Here is a 16,049-nt window from a genome sequence, read left to right as displayed (position 1 = left end):
CCCAAGCTTTTAAATGATAATCAAAGTTCTTATTGCTAATCAGCTAGAAAAAAAAAGTGATTGCAATGATATTGTCCTTCTGCGTCATTCTTGTTATAGTTGTAGTGTGCGATTTTTCATTTTCAAAGAATTAGAACAATTAAGTTTGATAACTGCAGTGTTATGCATGACAGTAATGTAATAGGTGGGTGTTCTCTGGGACTTTACCTTCTATGACATGAAAATTTTTTCTGCTGTGCTGAACTTTGTCGCAAGTGGGACACTGCTATCTCGTGTGTAAGCACGCATCATTTTGAAAATATATTTTGTATGTAAAAAATTTTAATGAGCAAGACATGAGTGAGATAAGTAGGGTATATTAAGGTAACACTTAAATGGCACAACTCTAAAATTATGCTAGGGCTGCAGTTTATCTGTTAGAATATCTTCCGCATCTTCAGTTTACAGTTTACAGACTCAATTCCCAAAGGAGGTATCCTACTTTCAACTCTTAGAAGAAAGCATAGTTTTAAACAGCAACTTAGCAGAGGTACCAAAAATTATGACAACTATAGCTACACACTCATCAACTTAAACACCCCACCCTTCTATAAAAAGAAACTGAAATCAAGAAAGGAACTGATGAACCTCAATACAAGCAGGATGCAAGCCAGTGCGTTAAAATGCTGTTTAACGCCCTTTCAAAACAACATTTCTGAAACAATTTTAAAGATTTCACCCCTTTAGAACAGTCAATACACTTTGTTTGTTTTATATATACATATACATATACATATACATATATATAATTGAGTTGTATTTTTGTATTTTAAATATACTTTTGCTGATGGCAAAAATTTGCTTTAATCTTACTTGCCTTTTTGTTTTTTGTTTGAAAGTCGAAACAGGAAATGAGCAAAATGTGCCAAAGAGCTATCTACATAAAACAGAGCCTGCTACAAAAAAAAGTTACACAAAGCTGTGTCTATGTTGAGAAAAAACTGAAACCATGTGCTGAGCTGAACTCAGCTGCGTCAGAGTTTCTCGTATGAGTTCGAAATGTTTCATTTTTGAACACTGCTAAATTTAATTGCATCAGAACAAAATAGAAATCTATAAAACATACAAAGTATACAAAAAGTGTACAAAAGCAAATACAAAAAGTATTGTTTGAGATCCAAAGCACAAATACACGTTATCAGTCCTATCACACACCTCCTTACACTACCTCCGGCCCAATATAACAAAATATTTGACCTTCTTTTCCTCTCCATATATCATAGATCTGAAATGTATGACAACCTGCAGTCTGTTCTCAGCTCTCCACACCATATCTGTCAAAGTGGCGCAGAATAACGCACAGCTCTAGTTCAACTGTGCCCATGCCAACTGTGTGGAGTCTGTATCGGTCTGCGCCGCTGTAGATGAGATCTGGCGAGCGCAGCTGCGGTCCTCCTCCGACAAACATCTCAGAGAGTTGATCCTGCCACGATCCCAGCGGACGCCATGTCACGCACTGCAGACGATGCTGTCCTGGGCTTGATGGCACGTGGATATAACCATAACCATACAGCTGGCATCGGCCAAAAGAGTCCTGACTCCACACCTGGAGATGAAGCTTAGGCCATCCTACAAGTAGAAAATACATCTATATGTTAAGTCGTGCTTAAGTGATTGCAAACTTCTGCTGCGACGCTAAAATACAAGATCAATACCTTGTAGGCCTTTTGTAGTGTAGTGCAAATCAATGGGGTGACTCCAGTATGCCATGTCCCCTATCTGAGGCATGTCCACCTGAGTCTGGCCTTCCTTCAGACCAGAAAGAAGTCTCCATGCTCCACCTGGATAGCAGAGAATTTGAAGGTTTCAGCACTCAAAGCAAACTTTGAGATGTCAAATAAACATTAAAAAACATTAAAAAGTCTTTACACCATTAAAATGTAAATGTTTTTTGGTCACCACTGTACAAAACGCCTAAGTGAATATGGAGATGGGAGGATTTTTCATGTTTCCTCTCACAAATAAAACTTTTTTTTTTTTTTATTTGGGGGGAGGACACAAAATTCTTAAAACACAATGATTGTGCATACAAAAATTTTGCTCTACTTCCAATTTAGATTTTTTTAACATAATCACAGCATCACTTCAGGGGTCTGTAAATACCTGCATGTACACCCCATTTGCAGAAGAGGCTGTTCTGTGGGAATCCGGTGGCCCCGATGATCTGTCCAATTATGTGCAATTCTGCCATAAGAGTCCTGAAAATCATTATATAGTATGTTACTTATCACATTTACATACATACACATCTACACATTCATACACTGCATTAGCATATATCACTATTCTTTTTATTTATTTTTTTTGATTCATGCATTTTCTGACAAATCGCTCTTTTTTGCTCCAACATATATTAACCATTTCCGTCTACATGTTTGTGATTGGTAATTCATACTGTATCAGTTTTAGCATTGACATTATTCAAAAGCGTCATACTTCTCGACAATAAATACACTTTAAAATTCGTTACAGGTTCTTTAGATGCGTTAACACGACCTTGGGCGTCAGTTAAGTCTTACAGATACCTGGTAACTAAATCAAATTAAAACTAGCACACTGTAGCTAATTAGCGACCCATCTGTACTTGTCTCACAACTCCATTAAGAAAGCCGTACAATTACAATGCACCCGCATACCACAATCACCGCGATCGATTCATTGATCGGCAATGCTGGTAAAAACGAGCCGATAACGCTAATCCAGCAGATCTGGTCCTTGTTTACAGCGCCTTCCTGTAGTCAAGGATCACTTCCTTAGCAACTTACTTCCTCGTGCTCTGCGTTCATGGATATTTTTAGTTTGGCAAGATTTGTAGCTGCCATCTAGCGGCCAGTGCTTGTGTTGCATTGCAAGCAAAGAGGAAGAAGCGCTGTAGCGTTGCCATTGCACTTTCAATGTTGAAAAAAAAAACGCTAAAACTGGTCTTAGCTGGTTTAAGCTGGAAGTAGCTGGTTTCTGGTCTCCCAGCCTTACTAGGTTGGTCAGGCTGGTTTTAGCTGGTCGTTTCAGCTGGTCTCGCAGCTTGACTAGCTAAAACCAGCCTGGCCAGCCGGGAAGTGGCCAAAACCCCTCTGAAATCAGCCTGCTGACCATCTCAAACCAGCTAAGACCAGTCAAACAATAGTTTAAGTTGGTTGACAGGTTTCTAGCTGGGGGTTTTATGTTTGTTTTGTTTTGTTTTCAGCAGGTTTGCCTTAAAGGTGCAGTGTGTAATATTTAGGAGGAGGCAACGTGCAACTATATTATCAGAGGTGTACAAAGATCTTAGACAACAAACCATTATGCTTATATTAACTTAATTAGCTATATATCTATATGCATGTCCTTATATGGAAGTGGGCATCATGTTTGTACTGTAACTTTTATAGTATAGAGCTGCAAGAGATTTGCACCTTTAAACTTTTTTTTTTACGTGTAAAATTACTTCTTTTTTTTACATATTCCAATGAACATAAAACATAACGTATTCCAATACATTGTACAGCAAAATATTTAACATACATTACAATATTTATACAACATGTTGATACAAAAATAAAATAGAAGCAATAAAAGAAAAATAAATAAATAAAATAAAAGGTATGAAACAATCTGAAATGACAAAAGATTGGATTATACAATATTTTTTAGACCATTTCTGTTTATGTATGTGGTATTTTCCCATAATCAAACAAAGATTAACAACGGAGATCACATTTAGTGTGTAATTTTTTTCCGAAAAATAAACTTTCATGCCTAAATATTTTCCAAATCTATCCAAAACATTGTACAAACGATTTAAAAGACAGTAATTTGTTTCCCAGCTGTGATGTCATTTCCACTAATTATGCCAACTGCAAAGTTTTTCACAATTTGCTGAACTAGGTAATAGATCAGTCAAAATTAAAGGTGTTGGAAAAACCCTCAAAAGGTGTGAAAATATCGTTCATTTTGTGCATTTATAAAATGCTAGCTAGTGAATGGCCTAAATTCAGCGCTTAAGTTATTGTCACTGCACATCAACGTCTTAGAACGTCACCTGAAGATGTAATGATTATTTAATACTTTGATGTTTACAAAGCGCACTCGATAACAACATGTGCCAAACATAAGGTTTTCTTCTCCCTGTGGCCCAAAGTACCCACCTCAGGTAGAAGTCAAAGCCTCGGAGACCACAAACACACAGACAAATAGTAAATATTTAATGAGACTCATAATGGAAACGCCAGGGACTGTTTGTGGGTGGATTCTGATGTAACCTCCGAGATTGACATCAGGTGGTTATGAGAGTTCAGATCAGCACTGTAAGTGCATATCCTGTTTTGAAGCACACAATAACCATGATGCAATTATTCCATAATAAGTATGATTATAATTCGATTTTATTTGGAATACTAGTTGTTCGCAAAGCACATTTCTTAATATTATTTCTAAAATATATTTTAATGCCACTATTGATGAGGACTGTATGGTCTTTGAATAATGTCTGTCTTTTAATGCAAGATATATAAAGTGTACCTAAAGTATACTTGTAATAGTTCCGCTTCAGCACAATCAAATATACTTAGGTATATCTTTAGATTTCAACCCTACTTCTGCACATATCTGCACAATATTCACCCCTATTGCACAATTAAGCACTAAAAATTAGTTAAACATTTTTTAAACACTAAATTACTTTCATATATGTCATATATTATTTCAAATATTATCCAGTTTAGCAGGCTTTATGTAGGCCTATAACATTTTAAAAATAAAACTGCAGGTTATTTTTTATAAGTACATAAATATGTAAATGTATTTGTAGTATACTTGTAGTAAACATATTTCAAATACGTTTTAGTATATGTATTTTTCACTATAAATAAAAGTAAAACGCGTACGATTGGGTTCTACGAATGCATGCTTGTTTCTACTTCTATTAGTACTAACTGTTAGACAAACAGAAGCTAAGTTTGTCTAATGTAATTTTAATGAGTGAACTGATTTTGATCAAATTGGTGCGTGGACCTATTCATATTGGAAATCAAAAGTACTTATAAATGTTTCGGTGAAATCCTCAAATGGTTTGAAACGATTGAACATTTGCTGAAATTAACACACCCTCAGGCTCCAGTCCATCAGCTGACATCTTGTGAAGTGAAAACATCATGTTATGCAAAACAAATGGAATTATTACAAACACACAAGTCTTTTACATCTCATGCACACACACACACACACAAACCAGCCGGTGGGATTTAATACGTAACTTATGACAAAATATTTGATAATGGTATTTAAAGTGTGATGTTCGAGTGGCACTCAGCAGTCATTCTCTCTCTGCCTACAACAACAGTAACAAGAGAAAGCCCTATTAAAGATATGCAGCATGGAGGAAGGATTTTATAAATTACAGTATTGTTCTGAATCAGTAGTTAATAACAGCGTCTGTTGATCAATTTGTTCTATATGCCTTATACTAGATGTCTAATTTGGATGTGTCTAACATCACTCTGACGGTAGTGATGGATCAAACCGCTCCAGTGAAGGTGTTCTTGTCTATGACCCCGTGTGTCATTTTCCTTTACGTTAATGGGGTTATGCTCTTCACCTTGAGTAAAAAAACTGTTTTTCAGGAGAAGGCCCGCTACATATTGTTTGGTCACATGCTTTGGGTCGACACACTTAATCTGTGTATGAGCGTAGTGTTGTATATATGCGCCGTTAGTAAAATCTCAATTATGAAAAATGTCTGTTTTGTTCTTCTCTTTTTTACAACAGCCCTCTTACATGTTTCTGTGCTGAATCTGGCTTTAATGTCACTGGAGAGGTACGTGGCCATCTGCTTTCCTCTCAGACACGCAGAAATCATCACTTCTGAAAGAACTAAAATGGCCATCGGTATTGTCTGGATGATGAGTTTGATTCAGCCCCTCTCTGACATGATCACTTTTTATGCTGTTGATTCTACGAGTGCAGTGATGAATTTGTTCTGCTCAAGGACTACTCTTTTCAGGCTGCAGATCTATAAGAAACTAGAAATATCTATCTCTTGTGTATTTTTTGTGTCTGTGTGTTTTGTTATTATCTTTACTTACGCATCTATAGCAGCTGTGGCTAAAACCGCCTCCGGTGATAAAATGTCAGCCAAAAAAGCCAACAAGACTGTTCTGCTGCATTTGTTACAACTGGTTCTTGGTCTCGTGTCCCTTTTATTGGAACCCATTTTTGAAGCAATTTATGTTCGTCTTGGCCTTACTGCTTCAGTAAACTTAATGTATTTTTTCTTTGCAGTCTTTATCATTTTCCCAAGATGTTTAAGTCCTCTTGTATATGGCCTGAGAGACCAGGCCTTTGGCGTGTCTTTCAAATATTACTTCACATTGGGGTTAAAAAGGCAAAACAGATGCAATACAGAGATACATGTAGTAGCGAGAGGTTGTAAAATATAGTTTGATGTTACAATGTTCTTCATACGCGTTAGCTGAAAATATTTTGAAGCTAAAAAGATCATTTTCTGAAACTGGCAAATATGATTATGTGATGGGATATTGGAGTTACCATATTAAAATAATTGCAAAAAAATTTTCAAACTCTGAAGTGAATACATAATTTACCCCTAAAATGTACATATCAGTACCTTAAAGTATATATTAATATCTTAATGGTACTATACATGTTAGTACCTTTTGAAAGTCTACAGCAGTATAAATCAATGCATTTACTGCTTGACTTATTGTTAAGAGTTCTTGTTATGATAGAAAATAAAACATGAAATACAATATTTTTTCTATTGACCACTTGATTGCTGATACAGTGCTAAATCAAATTTTGAAACATGCAGCAAACCTGCGCAACGTCCTTAATGCATATGGTCTGGTATAAATGTAAACAGGTTTTTTCTTATAATGTACATTACAGTGTAACATACAAGAAGAACTAGCAAATGAATTTGCGCCCATTTGTGCGCCCATGGGTGCGCTGGTCTAAAAAAAAAATGCTTTCAGGTGTATTGGTGGCACGTTGCTATTTCGAGGAAGTGAAAATAGACGGGGCCATAGACCAGTGGTTTTCAAACTTATTCCTGAGGACCCACAGATCTGCACAATTTGCACGTCTCCCTAATTTACACATCTGAATCAGATCATCAGCTTAGCAGGAACAGGACTGAAAACCAGTGCCACAGACCAACTCAAACCTGGTCTAAAGTCTACAGTCAATGCAGTATTTGTATTTATTTTTAGTTGTTATTCAAAGAGTGTGTCCGCAGCTAGCATTGAATTTGTTTATTACACACATTTTAAAAACTAATGGATTACAGTGTAAAAGAATATTATTGTGTAGGCTACGTACATATAAAAAATGCAATGATGGACAGTCATCGGGTGTATAGTAGATGACTGAAAGACTGGCCACTTAACATGTCATTTCAGCAAAACATCACTTGTTGAACAAGTTAGTGTATTTTATAATGTTATGTATTTTCGAATTGTTCAGCCAAATTGACTACCTGCTCCGTCAAAGTATTGAAAGACAAATGAGGCAGAGGATCTACCAGCTGAAGTCCACAAGCTTGAAGTAGGTCGTTCCAACATCCCTTGAGTTCGATTGGAGGTATATCTCTACCTGTTGTAAGTTCGGCCATATATGCAGTAACATCAAGCCTAGTCTGACAAAATAGGGTCAAAGAGGAGTTTTTGACTAACTTTGGGATCCCTGAAGTTTTGGGTGCATGCAAAAGTCCCCTGTCAGAGAATGCTCTGATTTACGTTCATCGTAAGGGAACCCTTTCCATCAATATACAGATGATTTGCGATGCAACAAGGTTTTGCATGTATTTACATATTATCCTGGATCAAGCCATGACTCCTTTATTTTGGACAACTATGTCATTCCTGCAGTCTTTCATGGTGACCCATCGCTGGGTGGGTGACTGTTAAGGGACAATGGATATCTATTAAAGACATGACTGATTACACCTTATTTCATGCCAACAACAGTAAGGGAAGGATTTTTAAATTGTAAACACACAAAAGCATGAGCCGCCATTGAGATAATGTTTGGCCTGCTAAAAAATGCACTTTAGGTGTTTGGATAAGTCAGGGGGGACAGAAGATCAGAAGCGCTTAGAAGATCAGAGCATTCTTTGTGGCATGTTGTGTGTTGAATAACATTGCCACACACCATGGATGTCTTTTAGGATTAGAGGACTTTAGAAGGCATGAAAATGAACTGTATGGCAATTAACCCAAATCCTCAAGCAGCAACACAGGTGAGTAGAGAGCAGCTGGCAGAAGAGCTGCTTCGAATATAGCCTAGTATGCTGAATTGTTTGCTAAAAATGCAAATCTTGCATTTATTTATATATATATATATATATATATATATATATATATATATATATATATATATATATACAGTATATATACCATTTTCCCATCATTACAATAGCAAAAGTGGATTTAGAGTGCACCTGCGCCGTGCGCTTTAGACTTTGCATTGAGACAGTTAAAATAGGGACAAAAATGGTTTAACTGTTCAAAGACTTCTTCTGATTCGAAACTGAGAGCAATCATGCTACATCAGCTGACAAGCTTGTGAATACAAAGGGCACATTTGTCATAGTTTCAAAGAGAAATGTTCACTGAGTGGCGGTAAAATGTAGGTTCAATATGTGAACCCTGGCATTTTATTGCGTTGACATAGGTACGTATGTATTGAGGCGGTTCAGAATTTAAAAATCTGTGAACTGTTGCTAAAAGTTAATGTACTATCATGTTGGAAATATGCCCTACACCAAATCCAACCCTAAACCTACCAGATAGTGTTAACAAATGCAAAACTGAGATAAAAACACATTTGCTGATGCAAGCTTTCTTTTGCACCAATTTAAACTGTTTTGTCAAACCATATTTACACAAGATTCAAACCAAAGCTCTTTGCCTTTTATGTACTCCGTAAGCTACCGAACAAACCTACCGTCTATGAAAACCCACAGATCTGGATATGTGTGATGCTAACATTCAAAAGCATCAGTTTTAAAATATCCCAGCATGTTAGTATTGCTAACATGATACTCTTTAAGTAATTGTGGGTAAATTATGCTTTATTAATCGAAATTCTGCAAATTTGTGTGAAAGTAGGTAATAAAAATTATATTTCCATTAACTGGCTCTCTGACCATCATGACAAATGGTTTTTCCCAAACGTGAACGTAATTTTTTTTTTTTGCGCATAACCGCTTTCTAAGCAAATGCACAGCCTGTGTTATAACTTCAAAGACAGAAACAAACAAAGAAATATAAACCAGGCACTCAACCAAGGGTTATTTCTTTTTTTTTAACAGGCATTTTGACAAGCCACTTTGACACAAACCAGCCACTGGGGTTTTACGTACGTAGTTCATGACAACTATTTGGCAACGATATTAAAAGTGGGATGTTCTCTGATCATTCTCTGTGTCTTCAGCAACAGCGGCGACACAAGTTTGAACATTTGCTATTATAAGGACTTTGAACTTTCACAGTATTATTCAGTGTTTTATAATCGTTTTAATAATGTCTACGTTTAATGATTCTACATCTAACATCACTCAGACTGTACTGCCGTTGCATCAAGATTTGAAAACATTTTTGTCTGTGTCCTCATGTGTTGTTTTTCTTTATGTCAACGGGGTCATGATCTTCACTTTAAATAGAAAGGCTGTTTTTCAGGAGGCATCTCGCTATATTTTGTTTGGACACATGCTTTGGATTGACACCCTTAATCTTGTAATGAGTGTAGTGCTGTTTGTGTGTGCTCTTTGCAGGCTTTTTGTTTTGAAAATTGTCTGCCTTGTGCTTCTCATTGCTGCAACAGCTCTCTATCAGGTCTCTACCTTGAATCTGGCTTTAATGTCACTAGAGAGGTACGTGGCCATCTGCTTTCCTCTCAGACATGCAGAAATCACCACTTACGGAAGAACTAACGTTGCCATTGGTGTTATTTGGATCATGAGCTGCTTTCAATCCCTGTCTGAGATTATTGTCTTCTATTCCATTGATACCACAAACATAGCAATGAATTTATTCTGCTCAAGAACTACTTTTTTCAGACTACAGATCTATAAGAAACTTGGTATAGCTTTCACATGTATATTTTTTGTATTAGTATGTTTTGTTATTATCTTTACTTACGCCTCTATAGCAGCCGTTGCTAAAACAGCTGCCTGTGATAAAACGTCAGCCAAAAAAGCCAACAAGACTGTTCTGCTGCATTTAATACAGCTGGGACTCTGTGCTGCGTCTATTTTAGTTGAAGTCATCCAAGAAGTCATTTATGTTAATTCTGACTATATGACATCATTGAATGTAATGTATTTTTGCTTTGTAGTGTTTATGATTTTTCCAAGATGTTTAAGTCCTCTTATATATGGTCTGAGAGATCAGGCCTTCAGCTGTTTATTTAAATATTACTTCACTTTTGGTTTCAAAAAGAAAAACAGTTGTAATACAGAAATACATTTAGTATCAGGTGGTTGAGAAATATCAGATTTATCTGATGGCTATTGGAATGTTATCTGAAACTGACTACATTACAAATGCCTAAAATAGTTAAAACTAGAAAAAAAAGTATAAAAAAAATCTCAAAGGAACATAGTACTACTAAAATGCTTTAGAATGTCACTGTGTTTTCACTACATTTGTGTATTATTGCAAAACATGAACTTATGTCTTGATACAAAGATGCTACAGAAGGTAAGCCACGTAAAATAACTTACAAGCATATTTAATAAACACATTAAACTCATCATGTTTGAAAATGCACTGACCACGGATATGGTTTATAGATGTGCATTTCTCACTACTTGTTGTTTGTTTGCACCTTTTCTGTCCATGTGATAAACAAAATTACAGCTACTATGGAGTTTTTTTTCTTCTGTCATTTTATGGAACATATATATATGTAACATCAAATTGGGTTTAAAGGTTTCAGCCTTTTTGAACGTTAAACAATAAGACAAAATAATGTCAATAGTACAGACCACTTGGACTAATATGTCTTTCTTGATTACATGATTATGTAAATAGGTGTTTATTTTATATTGTTCATTTATATGTGCTGTGCTGATTGCTTACACATTGGAGAAGGGTGTCTCTGCAGAACAACAGTGGGCTTTTTTTAAACTGATTGGCTTTTTTAAGTGGTGGGTTTCTAAATCAGTCAGTGAAAATCATGCAGTGAAAATGATGCCCGATATCTGACCAGGGCCATCACTAGTGGGGTCAATCAATCAATCAATCAATCAATCAATCAATCATTTTTATTTATATAGTGCTTTTAACAACACAGGTTGTATCAAAGCACTGCACAGTATAAAGTAGAAGAACACAATGATAGGGATGTATAATGACAACATTGAACAATTTGTTATTAAATGCAGAGACGGTCTCTGTAATCAATACGACGATAATCACTAGAAATTAATTGTCCCCAACAAATCAAGCCAGAGGCAACAGCGGCAAGGAACCAAAATCCCATCCATACAGAATGGAGAAAAAAAAACCTTGGGAGAAACCAGGCTCAGTTGGGGCCAGTTCTCCTCTGACCAGTCCTACTTCATCTGCTGGTGTCCACTGTATTATCTCCGGTTAAGTCTGTCAGGGATAGTATCCTAACGACCCTAAAAAGGCTTGTACCAGTGTCTTGGTCTCGGGCCCTCAGGGCAGAGCGTATCTCCTTAATGCTTTTCTCCTGTGGTCGAGTGAGACCCAGTCTCACCTGGAAACCCAGATGCTTTGCCTTGGAAAGCGGTGAGTCCATCCCTCTGGAGCTCTGAGAGCACCCTTTGCAAACGGTCCAGGTGGTCTTCCCATGCCTTGGAGTGGATTACCATGTTGTCCAGGTAAGCTTGGAGGCCAAAGGGAAGCGTCTGGTATTGCCAGGGGCCACTAAGGGAGGAAAAAGCAGTTTTAGGTTTGGCATTCTCAGAGAGGGGTACCTCCAGTAGCCTTTGATGAGGACCAATGTCAAGATGTACCGGGGGTTGGGAAAGATGGGGGTTGACATTGACAACCACAGGATGACGAGGGCCGTGAGCTGGTCTCTAATCCTGACCCACTTCTTCAGAAGATTGGTGTGGTACAGCTAAATGGCTCTTCTTCTTCCCGGCATTGAAGATGGTAAGTGATCGGTCCAATCTTGTCCAACACTGTGTAAGGACCCTCTAGGTGATCAGGAACTTGCAGCATTTGGAACTAGGACCATGACTTGATCTCCAGGATCAAACTCCTGTGGTTGGGGAGCTGTGACTTGACTTGATTCTTGAAGATCAGTGGTGTCTTGGCTTGATGTGGATTGGCAGCTGTGGCACAAAGAGGCGCTGTTGTGTCCTCCATTTTGCGAATGTCACTGCCAGTTCACAAGCGTGTCGAATCAGTGAAGCAGTGATCAGTAAACTTGAATCACCTTAAGCTTGTAGCTGACTAATTCTCACAGCCACCCTTACTGACCTGCATGCAATGCCATATTACTTCTCAACAGCCTCAACACTGAAAGATGAACCACTCATGTGCAGTGCAATGTCAATGTAATGATCCAGAGACCAATTAATTTCATGAAATGGCATAAGTGAACGGAGCAGCTCAGAAAACCCTCCACGGAAATATATCATTAAACATACATTGTCCATTGAAGTCAAGTTTTCCACTTCAGTAAAGTCAGTAACATAATGCTTGATTGGCTGATTTCCACTGCTGCTCAATCCATGTTTTTGCTTAGTTGTTCTGTAACATAGGGAAACAGGGAAGATACACCTGCAGGAGGTTGGGATAGGGTAAAAACACACAGAAAACCCACCCACCCACCCACTCACACACACAGACACACACACACAAAGCCACTAAGATTCAACACGTAAATGACATAATGAGTTTAACCATATTTAAAGTGCGATGTTGTGCCAACACTCTGATCTTTCTCTCTCTGCGTCTTCAGCAAGACACAAGTCTGGAGATCTGCATTCAAATTAACTTTGTAGATTGCAGCATTATTGGGTGTGCTATACCAGCATCTGTGGTCAACATCTTCATGTCTTATTTTTTTTAAATATGTCTGCTTTTAATGGTTCCACATCGAACCTCTCTCAGATTGTATCACTGGTGGATCAAGATGCACCGGTAAAAACGTTCTTGTGCGTGACCCCATGTGTTATTTTTCTCTATGTCAACGGAGTCATGATCTTCACCCTGAGGAAAAAGACTGTTTTTCAAGAGACTTCTCGCTACATTCTGTTTGGTCACATGCTTTGGCTTGATACGCTCTATCTTTTTATGAGTGTAGTGCTGTTTGTATTTGCTGTTAGTAGAATTACTATAATGAAAAATGTCTGCATCATTCTTCTTGCGGCTGCACAAGCTCTCTATCAGGTTGCTTTGCTAAATCTGGCTTTAATGTCACTTGAGAGGTATGTGGCCATCTGCTTTCCTCTTAGACATGCAAAAATCACCAGTTACAGAAGAACCCGATTTTCTATTGGTGTTGTTTGGATGTTAGGTTTGATTCAGTGCTTGTCTGAAATTATTATTTTCTATGCCATTGATTCTACAAACACAGCAATGAATTTATTCTGTTCAAGAACCACTCTTTTCAGGCTGCAGGTCTATAAGAAACTTGAAATAGCTTTTACATGCATATTTTTTGTGTTAGTATGTTTTGTTATCATCTTTACTTATGCCTCTATAGCAGCCGTTGCTAAAACAGCTGCCTGTGATAAAACGTCAGCCAAAAAAGCAAACAAGACTGTTCTGCTGCATTTAATACAGCTGGGACTCTGTGCTGCGTCTATTTTAGTTGGAGTCATCCAAGAAGCCATTTATGTTTATACTGACTATATGACTTCATTACATGTAATGTATTTTTGCTTTGTAGTGTTTTTGATATTCCCTAAATGTTTAAGTCCTCTTATATATGGTCTGAGAGATCAGGCCTTCAGCAGTTTATTTAAATATTACTTCACTTTTGGTTTAAAAAAGCAAAATAGTTGTAATACAGAAATACATTTAGTTGGAGGAGGCTAAAAAATACTGGATACTATATAAAAGCCTTTTAGGTGTTAAATTAAAAGCTTTAGTAGATCATGTGCTTTTATTGTTACGATACAAAAGTATATATCTCTAAAATTGTAAAATATGTGATTCTGTAGGTGATATATTGGAGATCAACCATACAAAAATTGTTGAATTGTGGTAAGTCATGTAACCAGGTATTATAAAAACATTTAACCTGTCACTACTTTTTGCCAGTGTAATGACCGCAGATATGACATTTTGAATATTTGTTGTCTTATTAATCTCATACTGTATCTTGACAACTGCTTTTATAACACTATGAAGGAATTTACTTTCAATCTAACCTAATATGTAGCAAAGCATTTTATGCAGCATTTCTATTATTTGTTCATGAACAAAACTTTTCCTTTTACAAAGCTGTTGCTCAATAGTCTGTTATATTGTATAGTTTTTTTGTTTTAATTTTTTCATTACTCTTTTTACCTATACAGTTCTATGAACAATTCCTTTTTAAAAGAGTTTATCTGGAATGATTTGTTTGACTCAATGTTCTGCTGTATCTCCTTTCAAATGCATCTACACAATTTTTTCTATCAGTCTATAAGTCATTTTTATTCTGGCCATCTGATTTATTTGATTAAATGTCCTTGTTAAGCCCTAATCGCACTACACTTTACAGCAGTGATGTAGAATTGATTTAAGATGGTATACTTTGGTATACTTTGAATTTGTCATGTGCATTATACACGCATCTATACTGATAAATGTAAATAAATTGTATTGTATTGAATGTAATCTAGTTTGTCTTTTATATAAATATGCTCACATCATCTACATGCTAAGAATAAGAGGTTTTATTTTGATTTACAGAATTTTTTTGTGGCAGCATTTAAAATGTACTTCATTAGTACATATCAGTGTCTAAACTGTACATATTAGTAATATTTGAACAATTACCACCTAAGTGACAGACATCAAGAGAAAAGGCATAAATAAACATTTTTTTTTTAAATTCAAGTCCACTGACAGCCTGGTCAGTCTGGTCTGATGTTTATAGGTATTAATACATAACATTTACAAGCACAAAACGGAAAATTTTGTACATATTTGTAGATGCTAAAATGTACAATTTAGACATATTTCAACATTTAAAATGAACAAATCAGCCACTCAGATTTTTGATCTTTGATTTTCACCAGTCACGTCAAGTCATTGCTGATCCTCACATCAATGCCGATCTGACAGAATCACATGTCCACCACCACCAGTCTGCCAAAGTCACTTCAAATCATTGCTGACCTGCCAGACTCACGTAACATCTACGCTGATCATCCACAGCCACATCTCATCTCTTCTGGTCACCCACAGCCACCTCATGTCTACGCTGATGGCTACAGAGGCTGCTTCTATATCCTCATCCTACCCAGTCACGGTCATGTTAGTTGCCTTTGAATCTTTGTGTTCATCTTTGAGTCCTTGTCCAGGCCTGTCACAGCTATGTCACAGCTATGCAGCCTGTACTGTCTTGGCCGCAGGGGCCTCTCTGCCCTGGAGATTCCCAGCTCTGCCTCTGCTCTATGGACCAGGTCCATCAAGGCTCCGTCCTCCAGGACCGCCATTGTTCCATTCTTTAGCTGCTAGGTCCTTTCTACATGTACCTGGCCCTCCATCATGCCCAAATTCTGTCTCCGTTTCGCCTCCCTCAGAATCTCTAGCTTGTCCCCAGTTAGGACCGTGTGGACTATGATATGATCGTCAGGTGGAGTGCCCACGAACTGCATTAGAGGGCATTCCACACCGGACTGGTTGTTAATTTTTGTAACGATATAGCATTAAAAATATTTCTATAGTCCCTATCCTACCTCTAAACCTAAACATAACTATTTCTGTACAGTATAAAAAAATAAATGCAATTACAATAATTTATTTATTGCAAAAATGTCAAAAGCTAATGTATTGGTCATTTTTGGTAATTTATCTTATCTATCTGGTATGTTTGTC

At 37.0% G+C, this 16,049-nt stretch overlaps 4 protein-coding genes across 5 annotated transcripts; 3 read left to right on the top strand and 1 right to left on the bottom strand.

Moving 5' to 3' along the window:
• Positions 1-653: 653 nt before the first annotated feature.
• Positions 654-2,811, bottom strand: b9d2 (B9 domain containing 2). 2 transcript variants are annotated; one of them, XM_043220902.1, is made up of 4 exons: positions 2,676-2,811; positions 2,143-2,237; positions 1,695-1,820; positions 654-1,608 (listed from the first exon to the last, which is right to left on the bottom strand). In XM_043220902.1, exons 2-4 carry the CDS (start codon positions 2,228-2,230, stop codon positions 1,295-1,297), a joined length of 528 nt encoding a protein of 175 aa, XP_043076837.1. In that variant the 5' UTR covers positions 2,231-2,237; positions 2,676-2,811; the 3' UTR covers positions 654-1,294. The 2 variants fall into 2 exon arrangements, with proteins under 2 accessions (XP_043076837.1, XP_043076838.1); XM_043220903.1 differs by having other exon boundaries at positions 2,655-2,798.
• A 2,672-nt stretch (positions 2,812-5,483) lies between these two features.
• Positions 5,484-6,452, top strand: LOC122326966 (odorant receptor 131-2-like). Its single transcript, XM_043222192.1, has one exon. It carries the CDS (start codon positions 5,484-5,486, stop codon positions 6,450-6,452), a length of 969 nt encoding a protein of 322 aa, XP_043078127.1.
• Positions 6,453-9,557: 3,105 nt separating this feature from the next.
• Positions 9,558-10,520, top strand: LOC122326965 (odorant receptor 131-2-like). Its single transcript, XM_043222191.1, has one exon. It carries the CDS (start codon positions 9,558-9,560, stop codon positions 10,518-10,520), a length of 963 nt encoding a protein of 320 aa, XP_043078126.1.
• A 2,568-nt stretch (positions 10,521-13,088) lies between these two features.
• On the top strand, positions 13,089-14,057 carry LOC122326964 (odorant receptor 131-2-like). Its single transcript, XM_043222190.1, has one exon. The coding sequence runs from the start codon at positions 13,089-13,091 to the stop codon at positions 14,055-14,057; it is 969 nt and encodes a 322-aa protein (XP_043078125.1).
• Positions 14,058-16,049: the final 1,992 nt, after the last annotated feature.

Source organism: Puntigrus tetrazona, chromosome 21, assembly GCF_018831695.1.
Source record: "Puntigrus tetrazona isolate hp1 chromosome 21, ASM1883169v1, whole genome shotgun sequence".
Taxonomy (NCBI): Eukaryota; Metazoa; Chordata; class Actinopteri; order Cypriniformes; family Cyprinidae; genus Puntigrus; species Puntigrus tetrazona.
The sequence above is the reverse complement of the archived record's forward strand: the minus strand, read 5'-3'. Positions and strand labels throughout refer to the sequence as shown.

Coding starts and splice junctions, on each gene's coding strand:
- b9d2 (XM_043220902.1), bottom strand. CDS start 2,230: ATGGCAGAATTGCACATAATTGGACAGATCATCGGGGCCACCGGATTC. Junction 1,821..2,142: donor CAAATGGGGTGTACATGCAG/GTATTTACAGAC, acceptor TCTGCTATCCAG/GTGGAGCATGGAGACTTCTT. Junction 1,609..1,694: donor CACTACAAAAGGCCTACAAG/GTATTGATCTTG, acceptor TTCTACTTGTAG/GATGGCCTAAGCTTCATCTC.
- LOC122326966 (XM_043222192.1), top strand. CDS start 5,484: ATGTCTAATTTGGATGTGTCTAACATCACTCTGACGGTAGTGATGGAT.
- LOC122326965 (XM_043222191.1), top strand. CDS start 9,558: ATGTCTACGTTTAATGATTCTACATCTAACATCACTCAGACTGTACTG.
- LOC122326964 (XM_043222190.1), top strand. CDS start 13,089: ATGTCTGCTTTTAATGGTTCCACATCGAACCTCTCTCAGATTGTATCA.